The 15476-nt window shown below is 37.9% G+C and overlaps 1 protein-coding gene across 2 annotated transcripts in view; it reads left to right on the plus strand.

Annotated features, from left to right (window-relative positions):
• PRKG2 (protein kinase cGMP-dependent 2) overlaps positions 1-15476 on the plus strand; it is a 106038-nt gene that overhangs the window by 26202 nt on the left and 64360 nt on the right. For both annotated transcript variants that reach the window (XM_002717087.6, XM_089302633.1), the window contains exons 3-5: positions 4838-5004; positions 8634-8747; positions 12927-13032. In XM_002717087.6, coding sequence (XP_002717133.1) covers positions 4838-5004; positions 8634-8747; positions 12927-13032 — 387 coding nt within the window. The remainder of the gene's footprint in view (positions 1-4837; positions 5005-8633; positions 8748-12926; positions 13033-15476) is intronic.

Consider the following 15476-nt stretch of genomic DNA (forward strand, 5'->3'; position numbering starts at 1 on the left):
AAAAAATTATGCTAACTCGATTTATTGTTTCCATCTCATTTTTTCATTTATTGTTTTCAGACATTAATTTGCTGTATATTATACACTCTACAAGGTATTATCATTCTTTGGTAAAGGCAAGCTTCCTTTACTTACCTACATATTTATTTTTTCCATTGCTATTTCTTCTTTCTAACATCTTCTGTTTTCCACCTGGGATCAAATTCCTGCTGTTTGGAGTGATGCACTGTTATGTGTTGCCCACAGAAAAATATTTTGAAATGTGTTCATTTTGATCTCATATTTGAAGGCTGTTTTTACCATGTAAAGGTAGTTAAATAGGCTTTCTGAAACATTTTGAGAATATTCTACTGTGTTGTGGCTTCCATTATTTCTGTAAGTCAATCAGTCCTATTGTTGATCATATGAAGGCAATGTGTTTCCTTTTTATAGCTGACTTTTAGATTTTTCTTTTTGTATTTGGTTTTCAGCAATTTGACTATCATAGACCAAGATGTGGTTTCCTTTGTGTTTGTTTGAAGTTTATAATGAACCTTACCTGTTACTTGATGTTTTTTCATTGATTTAAGAAAATTTTTGATTATAATTAAAGGATGAGGAAGACAAAAGTTGGGGTTCCAGGCACTCTATGGAGAATTCTGGTAAACAGCATTTCAGATGGGATACATGAAATACTGCAACCTAGAAGCAAAGACTAATCAAAATATACTGACTGTCTCAAAAAAAAAAAAAAATCCTGCTTGAGTTAAAATTATTTGCTCCTGTTCTAACTATCTGCCACAAGCAAAAGTAAATCTTTTCTGTAAAAATTCACACAATGTTTAGACTCAGAGTTTTGTACAATTTTTCCATAACGGATAGCTGAGATGGCATCAAGAAATACCAGGCATACCAAGAAAACAGATCAAATGACAAACAGCCAAAAACCAGTACCTTGATCTGTTATGTGTCTCTTTCTATAAAGACAGTACTGTTCAGGAGCCATATACAAGTCAACTAATCCCTTACGAGGAAAGCAGAGGTGAATGTTAAGCTCATGTTCTGTTGTGAATCACAATTCCACATGTGGATGCTGTGCTGGTAGATCACCAATACTTTCAACAGATTTTTTCTCTTTCTCTTTCTCTCTGCTTCTCTTTATTTATCTGAACAGCTTTGATGATTTTTTGAGGGGCAGAGAGACCTGTACTGATAGTAGCTGACAAATCATAGTTGTAGGAGGAGTTGAAAAACTCATGTTCTTAATTCATGATATATACTTCCCTTAAACAAGAGAATCAAGTTAGGACTCATCTCACCAAGAATTGGTTATCCAGTTGGGAGAAAAATCCATAGAGAGAAACTTTCTATTATTAAAATATGTGGAACTGGAGACCATTAAGCTTAGTAGAAATAAGCCAGATCTATGAAAGATAAATATCATATGTTTTCTTTGATTGGCTGCAGCTAGTATATAGAATACCCTAAAAAAGTAAAGCATATTAAGCTAAACTTACATCCTGTGATTTGACCATTGTCTATTTACCTTTGCCTACACCCCTGCAGAACAGGAGTCTTATCTACCTTTTACTTGTAGAGCTTTTTGTTTAGAGGAATAATTGAGACTCTGATTATAAGGTAAATTGAAAGAATGCTACCACAAAAAAATGAAAATAAAAGAAGGAGGAGAGAGGGCAGGATGAACGTATTCTATTCTTGGAACTATATCTATGAAATTCATTCAGTTTGTCCTCGATATGTTAATAACTTTAGGAATACAATGAGGATTTTAAAAATATCATGTTTATACACTAAACTAACCAATAAGGATCTATGAATTTTAAGAGCATGGACCATGTTTAAGTAATTTCTGTGTCCTAAGTAGGTTCTTGCTAAAATTTACCAACTGTACATAAAAATTATTGTGCCTGGAAGATCAAAGTGGAATGAAAGGCTTGTATGAGCTACAGCATCCGTCTAGAAGCGTGAGGCTTTCTTGGACAGACCAAGGAGAGAAGAAGCAAAGTCAGAGGCGAAAACGTGTTCCAAGCCTTAAGCTGAAGCTGGCAGATGTAAGAGACAGTGAGGGTACCGATCTATCTGTAATAAAATACTTGTTTTAGGGAGGAAGAACTAGATTAATAGAGTGGAGCCGTGTTGTAGGAAATGATGAATATTGGGTTAGAGTGTGTTAGCTTTCTTCTATGGGAAAAGATGATTTCATAGTTCTTCAGTGGGTTGTCAGAAATTTAGTTAAACGATAAGGAAAGAAAAAATACCTTAGAGTTTGAGAAAACTGGTTTAAGCAGATTTGTTTGCTACAAGGCCTGTTTTAATCTTTGAAGTGTGAACTGTACATTTTCAAAATCCCTTAGTCAATACATTTTTGCTTCTAAAGAAGCTGTTTATAAACACTGGTAAATTAGAATATGTAGGCATTGAGGAAAACTGGCTGGAATATTACACTATCATGAAAGTCCATGAAAACAGAGATTTTCCAGTATAGTTCACAGTTCCACTATTTGATTCAAGAAAATTACCTGCCAAATATATGTTCTTGGTATATTGCAGTCAGGTGAATTACTGGTTTCAGGAAAGGTAATGATGAATTCAATTTTTTGGTCAATTTTTTGCAACATTTATTTGTTAATATGGTAAAGAATAGAGTTTAGGAGACAGATGCTAGAAACTGAAATTCCAGGAAAGAAGCCATTAAAGTTGTACAGACCTAAGATTTTTTTTTTTTTTTTGGGCTGTGGGACAACCTTGAAAACAGAAGATAAAATCTATGAGTGATATTTTGTAAAGAGAATTCATGTAGCTTGGTGATACATAAGATGAAGAGGGAAATAAATTCTGAAGGTACTCAGAGTTTGAATGAGAGCAGAGAGATTGAAGGGAAGAAGTAGTGTCTGTGTAGAAGACTCTGTCCTGTTTCCTGCATGGACCTTCGTGATCTGACAGATGGACTCATGAGGGAAGCAGTTATTCTAAGAAGTCTTAGCTTGTGTTTGAAAACTTAAAACATTTTATAAAAATTTATTTTAATTTTATTTTAAAGCTGAAAGAGAGAGTCCTTCCATTGCTGGTTCACTCCCTAAATGCTCACAACAGCCAGGACTGGACCAGGCTGAAGCCAGGTCTGCAGAATTCAAGCCAGGTCTCCTGTGTGGGTAGCAGGGACCCAAATGCTTGAGTCGCCATCTACAGCCTCCCAGGGTGCACAGTATCAGGAAGCTGGATTGGAAGTGGAGTAGCCAGGACTCGAACCAGGCACTCTGATATGGGATGCACACGTAGAGATCCTAAGCAATATCTTAATCACTATGCTAAATGCCCACTCCAAGAATTCTTTGTATAGAAAAAGATTGCTAGTTTTCAAACTGTAAAATCAGTGTTCAGAGAAAGCTTGATTGAAAAATATAGAGAGGAAATGCTACCTTAAAAATCATGCTGTGGGGCCCTGGGCTGTAGCATAGCGGGTAAAGTTGCTGCCTGGGGTGCCAGCATCCCATATGGGTGCCGGCTCAAGTCCTGGCTGCTTCACTTCCAATCCAGCTTTCTGCAACGGCCTGGGAAAGCAGTGGAGGATGGCCCAAGTGCTTGGGACCCTGCACTCCCATAGGAAACCCAGAGAAGGCTCCTGGCTCCTGGCTTCGGATTGGTGAGCATCTCTGGCCATTGCAGCCATCTAGGGAGTGAACCAGTAGATAGAAGACCTCTTGCCTTTCAAATAAATAAATACATCTTTAAAAAATGCTGTGTTTATGAGAATACACTGTTCAGATATTCTGACTTAGCCAATAAAGGATCCTTTCTTCCTGTCCAATAACTTTATGATATCTACATAAAATCATGTTAATTAGAACATTTAAAATGTATGGTAATAAACATTGAGTAACTTTTTTTTGGAAGAAAAAACATAGAGTTCTAGGGGTATTAATAGTTTGGATTTTAGGATTGATAGATGTGAGATTGGAAATGTAGGCTCTGTCTAGTCTACACGTACCTAGAGTAAAACGTGAGCCAAACCAGACTGCCACCATCTAATGAGCCCCACGGGAGAGAACTGTCTTCCTCAGAAGAGGCAGTGGGATATAACAGAAGTAGCACCAACTTTAGACTCAGATTTAGATTTACTCCTATGAAGAATAAGTGTTTTTTTTTTTTACTTCTTGGAGTAGGATTGGTAATTATCATACAAGATAGAAGTGAGGATGAAAGAAGGTATAAAAGAGCTGGTGCCACAGACACTAGGCACACTCCAGGGAATGACCATGTTTCAGTTCCTTAAATATAACCTCTTCCCATCCACCAGACTTATGTTCCATCCAGAAGTCATGTGTGCCTTAGTAGTGTGTCTAGGAAGCCTGAGAAGGTCTGCAATTCTGGTGATTGGGAGTAATTATACAATTAGGAGTGACAATACAATCAGCACAATAATAATAATCAGGAAACGATTCAAAATTACCTCACAAGTAAGGTGTGGTAATGAAGTGAATCTAGATAGTAAAGCATGGTTGTCACTAATATTAAGTAATGGATCTTCTAAAAATTTTTATTTATGCATTTGAGGGACAGACAGAGACAGAGAGCTCCCATTCATTGGTTCATTCTCCAGATGTCCTGAATGGTCCTGGGCTGGGCTTGGGACCAAAAACTCCATCCAGGATTCTCACATGGGTAGCAAGACTCCCATCACCATAGGCATCATTTCTGCCTTCCAGGTTCTGCATTAGCAAGAAGTTAGAGTCAGAAATGCAACTGGGTGTTGAATCCATGCACTATGATATGGGATGTGGGCGTCTTAATTGGCAGCTAAATCCTTACACCTAACATTTCTTTTCTGCCACTCCAGTGAGAAGAAGCTCATTACAGATGCCCTTAATAAAAACCAGTTTCTGAAGAGACTGGACCCTCAGCAGATCAAAGACATGGTGGAATGCATGTACGGCAGGAACTACCAGCAAGGGAGTTACATTATTAAACAAGGAGAACCAGGGAATCATATCTTTGTGCTAGCAGGTGGGTTTCACAGAATTTTTCCAGTTATAAATATTTTGAAAATATTTGTGAAAATGCAAAACCAGTTGTTCTCTTTGTAGAATATCTAAGAGATTAAGTTCATGATATAGTAACATTGCTTGTCTAATATGATGATGAAAATATGTAATATTTGCCCAATAGTTTCTGAAGATCAAACATCTTATAAAATACTTAAGGAAGAGGTTTAATTCCATCTAGTTTCTGACCCTATAAAACAGCTTCTTTTTTCTCCATGTTACAATTTGAGACTATGTCTTATAATCCAAAGCTACACAGCTTATTAGTAGTGGACCTACAATGCAAATTTAGACAATCTGACTTAAGAATTTGTGCTTTTAACCACAGTTCCAGCTACTCAAAGATGTGCTTCCCTTCAAAATATTGCTGCTTATATTGATGTTGTAGGTAACTGTATCAGAAAAAAATAATTTTTGTGGTTCTGGAAAATACTTTTGATATATACCAATGCTTTCAAAAGATAATTTATGTTCACGTAAGCAACAGACAAGTCAAATGGAATGCCTCACAGTTAAAACTAGTATTTTTGGAATCACTTAAATGGTTCTCTTCCTCTGTGATCCCTTGAACATGTTTGTATGCTGAGATTATAATGGTTAGAAAAGCAAAGGGTTTATTTCTGTATAGATTTTATAACTGCTACTTCAGAAAACTTTTTGTAGATAAATAAGCATGAAATTATCTGAACAGAGATTGAAGCTTTTGAATGCCATGCCAAATTCTGAATGGCTTCACCTTGTTGAGTTTTAGGAAACAAAGTTAACCCTGGCTTATGCAGATAGAGTGGTGACCTGAGATGTGTCATGCTTTCTGTTTGGCATTGAATTTCCTGATCATCCAAGCAATGCTTTTATTCCTTGGGGCCTTAGGTTTAGGACAGAAGTTGCCTATCTAAATGATAAGACATGTGTTATCAAGTAATAAACATATATAATTCTATTTCTGGTGTATAAGAGAGTGTTTTTACCTACATTTATTCTTTAAACATGACAGTCATAATTGTTTTTGTAGTATTCGCCATATACATCTTTTTGAGCACCTTTAAAATTGTATAGTCCTTTCCAAATGATTATTCTAGTCAAGTAGTGGAGTGTACTGCTCATAGCCAGGCTTTGGTTTTTTGTGGACAGGTGAACCAGAGCAATTTTTCTTTCTTGCATTTTTTTGCTTGGTTGTTTCTTATCCATTTTAGCAAGGCTAGAGCATTCTGGCAAGAGGAGATAGCCAATTAAGTCAACAAACATTTATGGAACCTGCTGGACAGGATGCGAAACTCACGTCAGCTCATCTTGTTCCTTGCCACTAACTCTGATGAAAGGTTTTGAGGGGGGAGAGGTTGAGCAGAAGTCAGCATCAGTGCAGCTATTGAGATCAGGGCTATACATGGAAATGAAAATTGGATGGTTTTTTGGTTGAATTAATTACAATGTCATGTAAGGACTGAATTGCCTGGTTTAATTATCTGGTTGAGCGAATTAATTTTGTAATTAAATATCTCCCCTTTATAAAATATAGCAAATAGTAAAAGCATATTTAGCTTAAACTTTTGATATCCCATATAATTCTTCAGCATTGCTCAAGTCCTATGAGCCATAGCCAATTAAAAAAGTCCTTGAAATGCATTAACATCCATGATTTCAACTGGATGTTAGCAGTAAGTGGTTTTGATGGAATAAAATTTAGCTGTAATGGGAATTTATTAAAATGCATATCTAATCTGTAGAATTTGGAGGTTTTTTTTCTTACTGGAATATAAATCCTATCAGATTAAGTGTCTTTCCTCTTCTCTACATTCTGATGCGCTGGCAGATCTGTTGAATGAATGAATGGGCAGAGATGACTCAGAGCTGTTTAGAAAGAGGTGGATTCTTTAGGAAAAGAGACTTTGCCTCACCTTTTCTTCTTCCTCTCAGAATTTAGATATATTTTGCTTACAATCTGGGTTGGGTAAGGTTTTGTTTATGCTTGTTTGAAGGGATGGGAGAAGAATATTAATAAGGCAAAAGAACTATGAGAAGGTAATCTGGAGTTCTCCATTCTTTGCCTAGGTACACCTAAGTGCTAAGCACTTTTCTTAGCCTCTTAACATTTATAATTCGTATATGGGGTCTTCAAAAACTTCATGGAAAACATGTGTAACGGGAAAAACTATGCATGAATTTCAGAATTTTTCACCAAAGTAAATGCACATTTCAATTCCATTTTCACAAACTTTTCAAAGGACCTTTGTATGCATTACATTTGAATGAATAGTGGTGGAAGCACTGGGAAGAAACTCGTCAGTCATCCAGCCATTAACTAGAGCCATGGCTCAGAGCCAGGCAGTCGACTCCGGGGCAATTCTCAGTTATCACAAGTTGCTCTGCCTTCGCGTTGAACAATTCTGCTGTGATTTCAAGACACACAGTGATTGTTGGGCTTCTGGTAAAAGAGAGTTTTATGCCGTACCCTTTTGATAGGGTAGAATGAACTTCAAATAAAACGCTTGCCACCCACTGCTTCAGGAAGGATTCTGTTACAATGGTGACCATACACGCAAGTGTTAATAATGGCTAATACTTACATAGCACATCCTATGTGCTAGCCATTCCTACCTAAGTTAATTTATTTAATTCTCACAAAGACTTTATAAAGTGGGAATAGTAATTATTATTATCTCCATTATTGATATGGAACTCCAGGCAGAAAAGGTGATATTCTCTAAGTGACCCAGCTAATAAGGAGTAAGTAGAAGAGCTAAATTTAGGCTGGTGCCTCGGCTCACTAGGTTAATCCTCTGCCTGTGGCACCGGCACTCTGGGTTCTGGTCCCAGTTGGGGTGCCGGATTCTGTCCCGGTTGCCCTCTTCCAGTCAAGCTGTCTGCTGTAGCCCGGGAAGGCAGTGGAGGATGGCCCAAGTGCTTGGGCCTTGCACCCTCATGGGAGACCAGGAGGAAGCACCTGGCTCCTGGCTTCAGATTGGCACAGTGCGCCAGCTGTAGCGGCCATTTGGGGGGGGTGAACCAATGGAAGGAAGACCTTTGTCTCTCTCTCTCTCTCTCTTACTGTCTAACTCTGCCTGTCAAATAAAAAAATAAAATAAAAGAAGAGCTAAATTTAGTCTTTACTCTGAACCACTGTATTAAAATGTGAATTATCACCTCATCTATATGTTTTTTTTTTTTTTGACAGGCAGAGTGGACAGTGAGAGAGAGAGACAGAGAGAAAGGTCTTCCTTTGCCATTGGTTCACCTTCCAATGGCCTCTGCAGTGGGCGCGCTGCGGCCAGAGCACCATGCTGATCCAAAGGCAGGAGCCAGGTGCTTTTCCTGGTCTCCCATGGGGTGCAGGGCCCAAGCACCTGGGCCATCCTCCACTGCACTCCCTGGCCATAGCAGAGAGCTGGCCTGGAAGAGGGGCAACCGGGACAGAATCCGGCGCCCCGACCGGGACTAGAACCTTGTGTGCTGGCGCTGCTAGGCGGAGGATTAGCCTAGTGAGCCATGGCGCCAGCCTTCTATATGTTTTGTACACTCTTCATTTTTTTTTTTGAATTTATGGAATGCAGGCATATTCTCATTATTTTTGTTTTTCTTAAATTCTGTCAATAGAGGGTCGACTAGAGGTATTTCAAGGGGAGAAATTGCTGTCATCTATCCCTATGTGGACTACATTTGGGGAACTAGCCATTTTATACAACTGTACAAGGACTGCCTCTGTGAAAGGTAAGAGGATAAAATGCTCTATCTTAGAATTATACAATGCTAAAGGTAACCTAGCTAAGACTTAACTCTCCTGATCTAATGTATTTTTGTCAGCCATTTTGCTCAACATGCTCTTATTAATAGAAACTGCTGCACCCATGAAAGGATTTATACTGAGGCATTTGTCTAAATAACTTAAGTTAAAAATAACTTTTACATAAGAGAACTCCGTACAAATTAGGAAGACAGCCTTGAACCAAATGAATCCAACATTCACTGTATATTCTGCTACATGGACATGTGCGTAATGTTGTTTTCTAATCTCTATTTAGGTATTACATATATAAACCAGAAAATTAAATAAGCCAATGGAAAAATATAAATATCAAAAGGGATATGAATTAATGCAATGAGAATATTCATGAGTGACTTTTGGGATTAGTTTAATTGCTTCTCTTAAGGATTTCTGGTTTTATTGAATTTATTCATAGTCATCTTGAGTTTTCTTCTGAAATATTTAGATATAGCATTTCTTAATGTTTAGGACTGGATTTATATGTATTAGCATTGAGGAAGTATTTGATAAAATGTAGATTCCATGATACCACAAAAGTAAAAATAATCAGGTATTATTATAAATAATTATACACCAACAAATTTGATAAACTAGAAGAAATGGACAAATTCCTGAACAGATACACTTTACCAAGATTGAGTCATGAAGAAAAAGAATACCTAAATAGACTGATAACCAGTAATGAGATTGAATCCGTAAAAAAAAAGTCTCTGATCAAAGGGTCACTTAGGACCCACTGGCTTCACTGCCAAATTCTACAAAACATTTAAAGGAAAACTCATATCAGTTTTTCTTAAGACAGTCCAAGAAATAGAAGAGGAGAGAATTCTTCCAAATACATTCTAAGAAGCCAAAATTACCCTGATACCAAAATAAGGCAAGAATACAGCAAAAAAGAAAGCTACAGGCTAACATCCTTGGTAAACGTAGATGCAAAAGTCCTCAACAAAATACTAGCAAACAGATTCTAACAGTAAAGTAGAAAGATTATTCAGCATGATCAACTGAGATTCCTCTTAGCTCTGAAAGAATGGTTCAACATATGCAAATCGATATACATGACATACTATGTCAACAAAATGGAAGGACGAAACCCATGATCATCCTGGTACATACAGAAAAGGCATTTGATAAAATCCAGCATCCATCACTAAATTAGGTACAGAAAGAATGTATCTCAACATAATAAAGACCATACATAACAACAATTCAACAGCAATATCATACAGAAGTGGGAAAAGCTAAAGGATTCCTAAGATGTGGAGGAAGACATGGATGCTTACTTTTGCCACTTTTATTTAACATAGTACTGATAATCATAAACTGAAAAATTAGGCAAGGAGATCTCTAGCTGGCTGTCCGGCTCTGTCTTCCTCTGTCTGTCTTTCAAGTAAACAAAATCTTTCGAAAAAGAGAAGTTGCTCTCATAGAAGTTTTTTTAAAAAGTTATTTATTTATTTGAAGGGCAGAATTAGAGGGGGCAGAGAGAGAGAGAGGGGAGAGAGAGAGAGAATCTTCCATCTACTGGTTCTCTTCTCAAATGACTGCAATGGCCAGGGCTGGCTAGGCTGAAGCCAGGAGCCAGGAGCTTAATCTTGGTCTTCCACATGGCTGCAGGGAACCAAACACTTGGGCCATCTTCCATTGCCTTCCCAGGTGCATTAGCAGGGACTAGAAGTGGAGCAGCCAGGATTGGAACCAGCACCCATATGGGGATGCTAGTTCTGCAGGTGGCAGCTTAACCTGCTGTGCCACAGTGCCAGCCCCTCCCATAGAGGTTGAGAGCAGAATGGTGATTAGCAGAGGCTGGGAAGGGTAGTGGGGAGAGATGGATAGGGAAATGTTGATTAACAAGTACTAAGTTGTAGTTAGACAGGAGTCAAAAGTTCTGTTCTGTTGCAGTGTAGGGTCATCATTATAAATGAAAATGCACTGCATATGTTTCTTAAAAAAAACTGGACGAAAAGGCTTTGAATCTTTTCATTGTAAAGAAATAATACATATTTGTCAAGATAGACATCTTTACCCTTATTTGGATATTACACAATGTATACATTTGTTGAAAAATCTTAAAATTTCATATATGTGTAGAATTTTTATGTCAGTTCAAAAAATAAATAAATCATAAAAAAGTACAGATTCTCGGATTCTACCCTATATCCTGAAACAGAATCTCTGATAATGTGCTACCAAAAGCTGGGTCCATGTCGCCAGTGCCAAATCAAATAACAAGGACAAGGCTTTGCGGTAAAGGGAAGAGAACATTCATTCAATCTGTCAACAGATGAGAGGGTAGCAGACTTCCTGGGCTCAAAGACTACCGCTCTGCTGGATAAGGCTGTTTTGAGGCTTATAAAGTGGTTACAAGGAAGGGAGTGCAGGTATGGCTAAATTCATTAAAGAGCTGGTGTCAGGTGCCAAGACCTATTACTGCCGGCGCCGCGGCTCAATAGGCTAATTCTCCGCCTGCGGCACCGGCACACCGGGTTCTAGTCCCGGTCGGGGCGCCAGATTCTGTCCCTGTTGCCCCTCTTCCAGGCCAGCTGTCTGCTGTGGCCTGGGAGTGCAGTGGAGGATGGCCCAAGTGCTTGGGCCCTGCACCCCATGGGAGACCAGGAAAAGCACCTGGCTCCTGCCTTCGGATCAGCATAGTGTGCGGGCTGCAGCGCGCCCACTGCAGAGGCCATTGGAGGGTGAACCAATGGCAAAGGAAGACCTTTCTCTCTGTCTCTCTCTCTCACTGTCCACTCTGCCTGTCAAAAAACAAAACAAAACAAATCAAAACAACCCTATTACTGACTGATGGCAACACATTCCTTCTCTGTTGCTCGCAGTCCTTGAGGTCCACATGCGGTGAGTTTAGATCCTGCCTGAGCAGGTCCTGCTCAGCTAAAGAAGTTGAGATAAGGAACAAGGCAATTTATGCCTTGTGGCATGGGTGGGCAGGAAGCCCGCAGTCCAGGCCTGAAACATCACCTGCCCAGCTTTCCACTTAAGTAGTAAAAATGCTTGCTTACCTTATTTTCTACCTGGTTACAGATGGAGCTCAGTGACATGTGTTTTTATTATAATTTTAATTGTACATACTTATGGGGTATGTCATCAGTCAATAATTGTGTTCAGTGTGTGAACATCAAATCATGTTCCCATTTCTGAATCCTTAAACATTTAAAAATTGTGATTCGCCATAACTGTACATACATATGGATGTGTCAGTCCATGTAGCAGTCCATGCAGTGATCATTTCCCTCACTAGGTCAGCGCTCTGGGGTTGTAGCCTTGGAGCTCTGCTCCACTCTTTGCTCATAAATGTATAAATGTCTGTTGTGAGCTACATTCACCCCACTGTGCTGAGTAACGCCAGGAACTTATTACTTTTATCGCTGTGATTTGGTACCTGTTAAGGGATCTGTATTTTTAACAAGAATATTAAGAGACCTCTAATTGACTCTAAAGTTTGGTAAATCAGAGCTTTGTAGACTCTCATTACTCCACCCCCCCCTTTTTTTTGAAAATCTTATAACTGAAATTTCATCTAGATTTTTGATTAAAGCTTCACTCTGCTACACTTCATTTTAAAATTCTGTTTGCCTTTTATGTGTTTCCTATATTCTCAAAGACTTTCTTCCTTACTCTCTTTAAAATTATTTGTATACATTTTATACGAAGTGGCCATGAAGATCCTTAAAATATATTGACTCTTTAGTAGCCATGCCCAAATAACATAAAAAGATCCGCACCCAGACACATACACAGAGATATCTTTCAATTACCTGCATGTGAATTCTGAACTCTGGCTTACCTACTGGCTGCCTGCCTTTCTCTTTGATCATGGCTGTAGCTCCTACTTGGGAATTGTAAACTAATTTGAATATCACCCTAACCAAAACATAATTAGGAAGAAATCTTGTGCTACCCACTTCCAAATCATGACTCATTTCAAAGCCAAAATGATTTATAAATTACTATTCATTTTACCGTCTCCTTCCATTTGCTGTTTAAATAATACACTTCCCGAGAAATATCAGTATCTGGGAACATAGAGCAAATGCATGGATTGTTTTTGGATTGCTTTCTTCGAGTGGTGCTAAACAATATTTTATTGTTTTGTTGCTTTTTTAAAGCTATTACCAATGTGAAAACATGGGCTCTAGATCGAGAAGTTTTCCAGAATATAATGAGGAGGACAGCCCAAGCCAGAGACGAGCAGTACAGAAACTTCCTCAGAAGGTAGGAACACACTGGAGTGAAGTGCAGACGATGGCGTAGCCATGTCGTGGATATGTTGATTTTATCAGAAAAATTATTTTACTAGGACCCTCTCTCATTTAGGCATTTACCATGGGATTAAGTCAAAGAAGCAATAAGGATTCCTTTACAGTAAATGCTACTACACATTAAAAATTATATTTAATTCCCACTAGCCCTGTGCACTGATTTATTTCTCCTTCTAATCTTTGCCTTGTATTGTAGGAGCCAAAATGTATAGTCTGGAAAGATTTGTAAATTCCTAAAATATTTGCCTCAGTTGCTCCCCTGGCTTTGAATGACATTTGAAATTTGAAGGATATAGCAAAAGATAATCTTTCTAATAATGCTTTGACTAGAATAATATTAAACTTAATTTATTATATTATCCTTATTTGCTTTACCTAAGACACTCTTCTTTGCATAGCTATACCATCTTCCAGATTATTATTAATAGTAGCAAATTATGGAAAATGTTACCATACCTGTCCTGATGACATGGATTCTTGGAACACACTTAGGTGTGACCAGTTCTTCCATCACCAACTTTAATTTATCAATTTATAGAGAAGCAAATGTTTACGTAACCAAAAAAGTCTTTTCCATGTAAACATTTTTTTGAGCATATGAATTCCTTATTTAAACTATTTTTGTAACTTTGGTAGGAGCTTTGACAGTCTCTGAAGCTGCAATATATACTGTCATGAAATGTTATTTTTGATAAATGGTAATAATAATAATAATATATCATGTGTTTTCCTAAAAATAAATTCTAGGTTCTTCTTAAGTATAGTATAGTGATTTTATCTTGCACACAAGCCCGTGATACTGATGTTTTTAGGGCTGTCCAGTACCTAGCCTGTAATGAGGACTCAGTAACCATTGAATGAACACATTGTTAATCAGTATAGCATTGCAGCTGTTACAGTCTCCCATATAAAATCTTGCTGGTTTGTTCTTCCAGAGGCAATAATGACTCCTGGCAGAGAGCTGCCATAATGACAAGCAGGTGCCTTACCTATAAGCCAGCCAGTGTCTTAGCCAGCATAATATGGGGTCTAACTGAACATAGGTGGTCTCAGAATCCCACAACTGTGCAATTGGATCACCATTTCAAACTGATAAGTCACATTTATTCAAAGACCAAAGAGAGACAAGTAAATGAACCAGTGCTCATATGCTATGTCTGAAATAAAGCCTGAAATGTGTTCTGTCTTAGTGCAAGGAGCTCTGAAAATCTACTAGCACATATCCCTTCTTTCTTTTTTCTTCTCTGCCTTCTTTTTTGTTATTTCATTCATTCCTTCAAAAATACTAGTTGCCAGGTGCTAAGTATTGTGGTGAATAAGACACACCTGATCCCTGTCTTCATCGAGGAGAGACAAAAGATTTTTCTTCTTATTTCTTTCTCCAGTCATCCCCAAAGAAGACAGATGGTCTAGACTAGATGATGAGCACACGTTAATCAATGATAAGTGATGGTTACGCTTCTACCATTTGATCAATAGGCAGATGTACTACGGCAATACATTTTTTTGTTTCATAATGTACAGTAAATTCTCCTTCTATTTACATTTTATTTGAAATATGTGATGTATGAATATGTTGTATATACAGAAGTTATAAACAAACTAAATACCCATGAAGATACTACCCGACCTAAAGAATGGAAAGTGAGCACTTATGAGATTTCCAGCCTCCTGCCCCAGTCCCTCCTTGGCAGTGGTGTACATTCTGTGGTACAGCAGTCATTCCTTGGTAGTCTTGATAATTTTGCCTATAACTTGATTTGCATTATTTGTGAATTTTATAAAGATAGTGTTATTTTTGCCACTCGTTTTTTTACTCCATGTTTTTTTCCAAGAACCTCTCATGTTTGTTAGTTCAGGCATTTCTGCTATTGCAGGGCTGCATCACCTGACTACTTTTTCTGTCCTCCTCCTATAGAGCTTGTTTAGCGTTTTCAGCTGCAAATAACTTTGAAGCAAACATTCTTGTACCTGTTCCTGACCATGCGCCTCCAGGTGCATTTGAGTGAGAGTCAGCCTAGAGCTCTCTGCCTTTTCATTTACTTTTAGAGCGACATCGTTTTTCCCTTACGGGGTGTCAGATTTTAGATAGTAAGGAAGTGTTTATCTTACGAAGTTATATTGGTGGATCTGAATAAAAATGGGTAAAGTAGAAGAGGAATTTTGTTTAAGAGAATCATTTAATCATATTGATTGGTTGATCATACTCAGTGGAATTTCTACTTTTTTTAAATAATAGTTTTCATTTTCTATTTCATTCTCTGTATGTTATTATTATATGTTCAATGTGTTCTGATTACATGCTTCTGGCTGCTATTAATTTTACAAGACAGTAGAATGTGACCCATAATCAAAGATCATTTCAATGTTAATTCCATGTTTCCTCTGGATTCAGTC

The sequence above is a fragment of the Oryctolagus cuniculus genome, chromosome 8 (assembly GCF_051225735.1).
Source record: "Oryctolagus cuniculus isolate XC-2025 breed Fujian yellow rabbit chromosome 8, ASM5122573v1, whole genome shotgun sequence".
In the NCBI taxonomy this organism is placed as follows: domain Eukaryota; kingdom Metazoa; phylum Chordata; class Mammalia; order Lagomorpha; family Leporidae; genus Oryctolagus; species Oryctolagus cuniculus.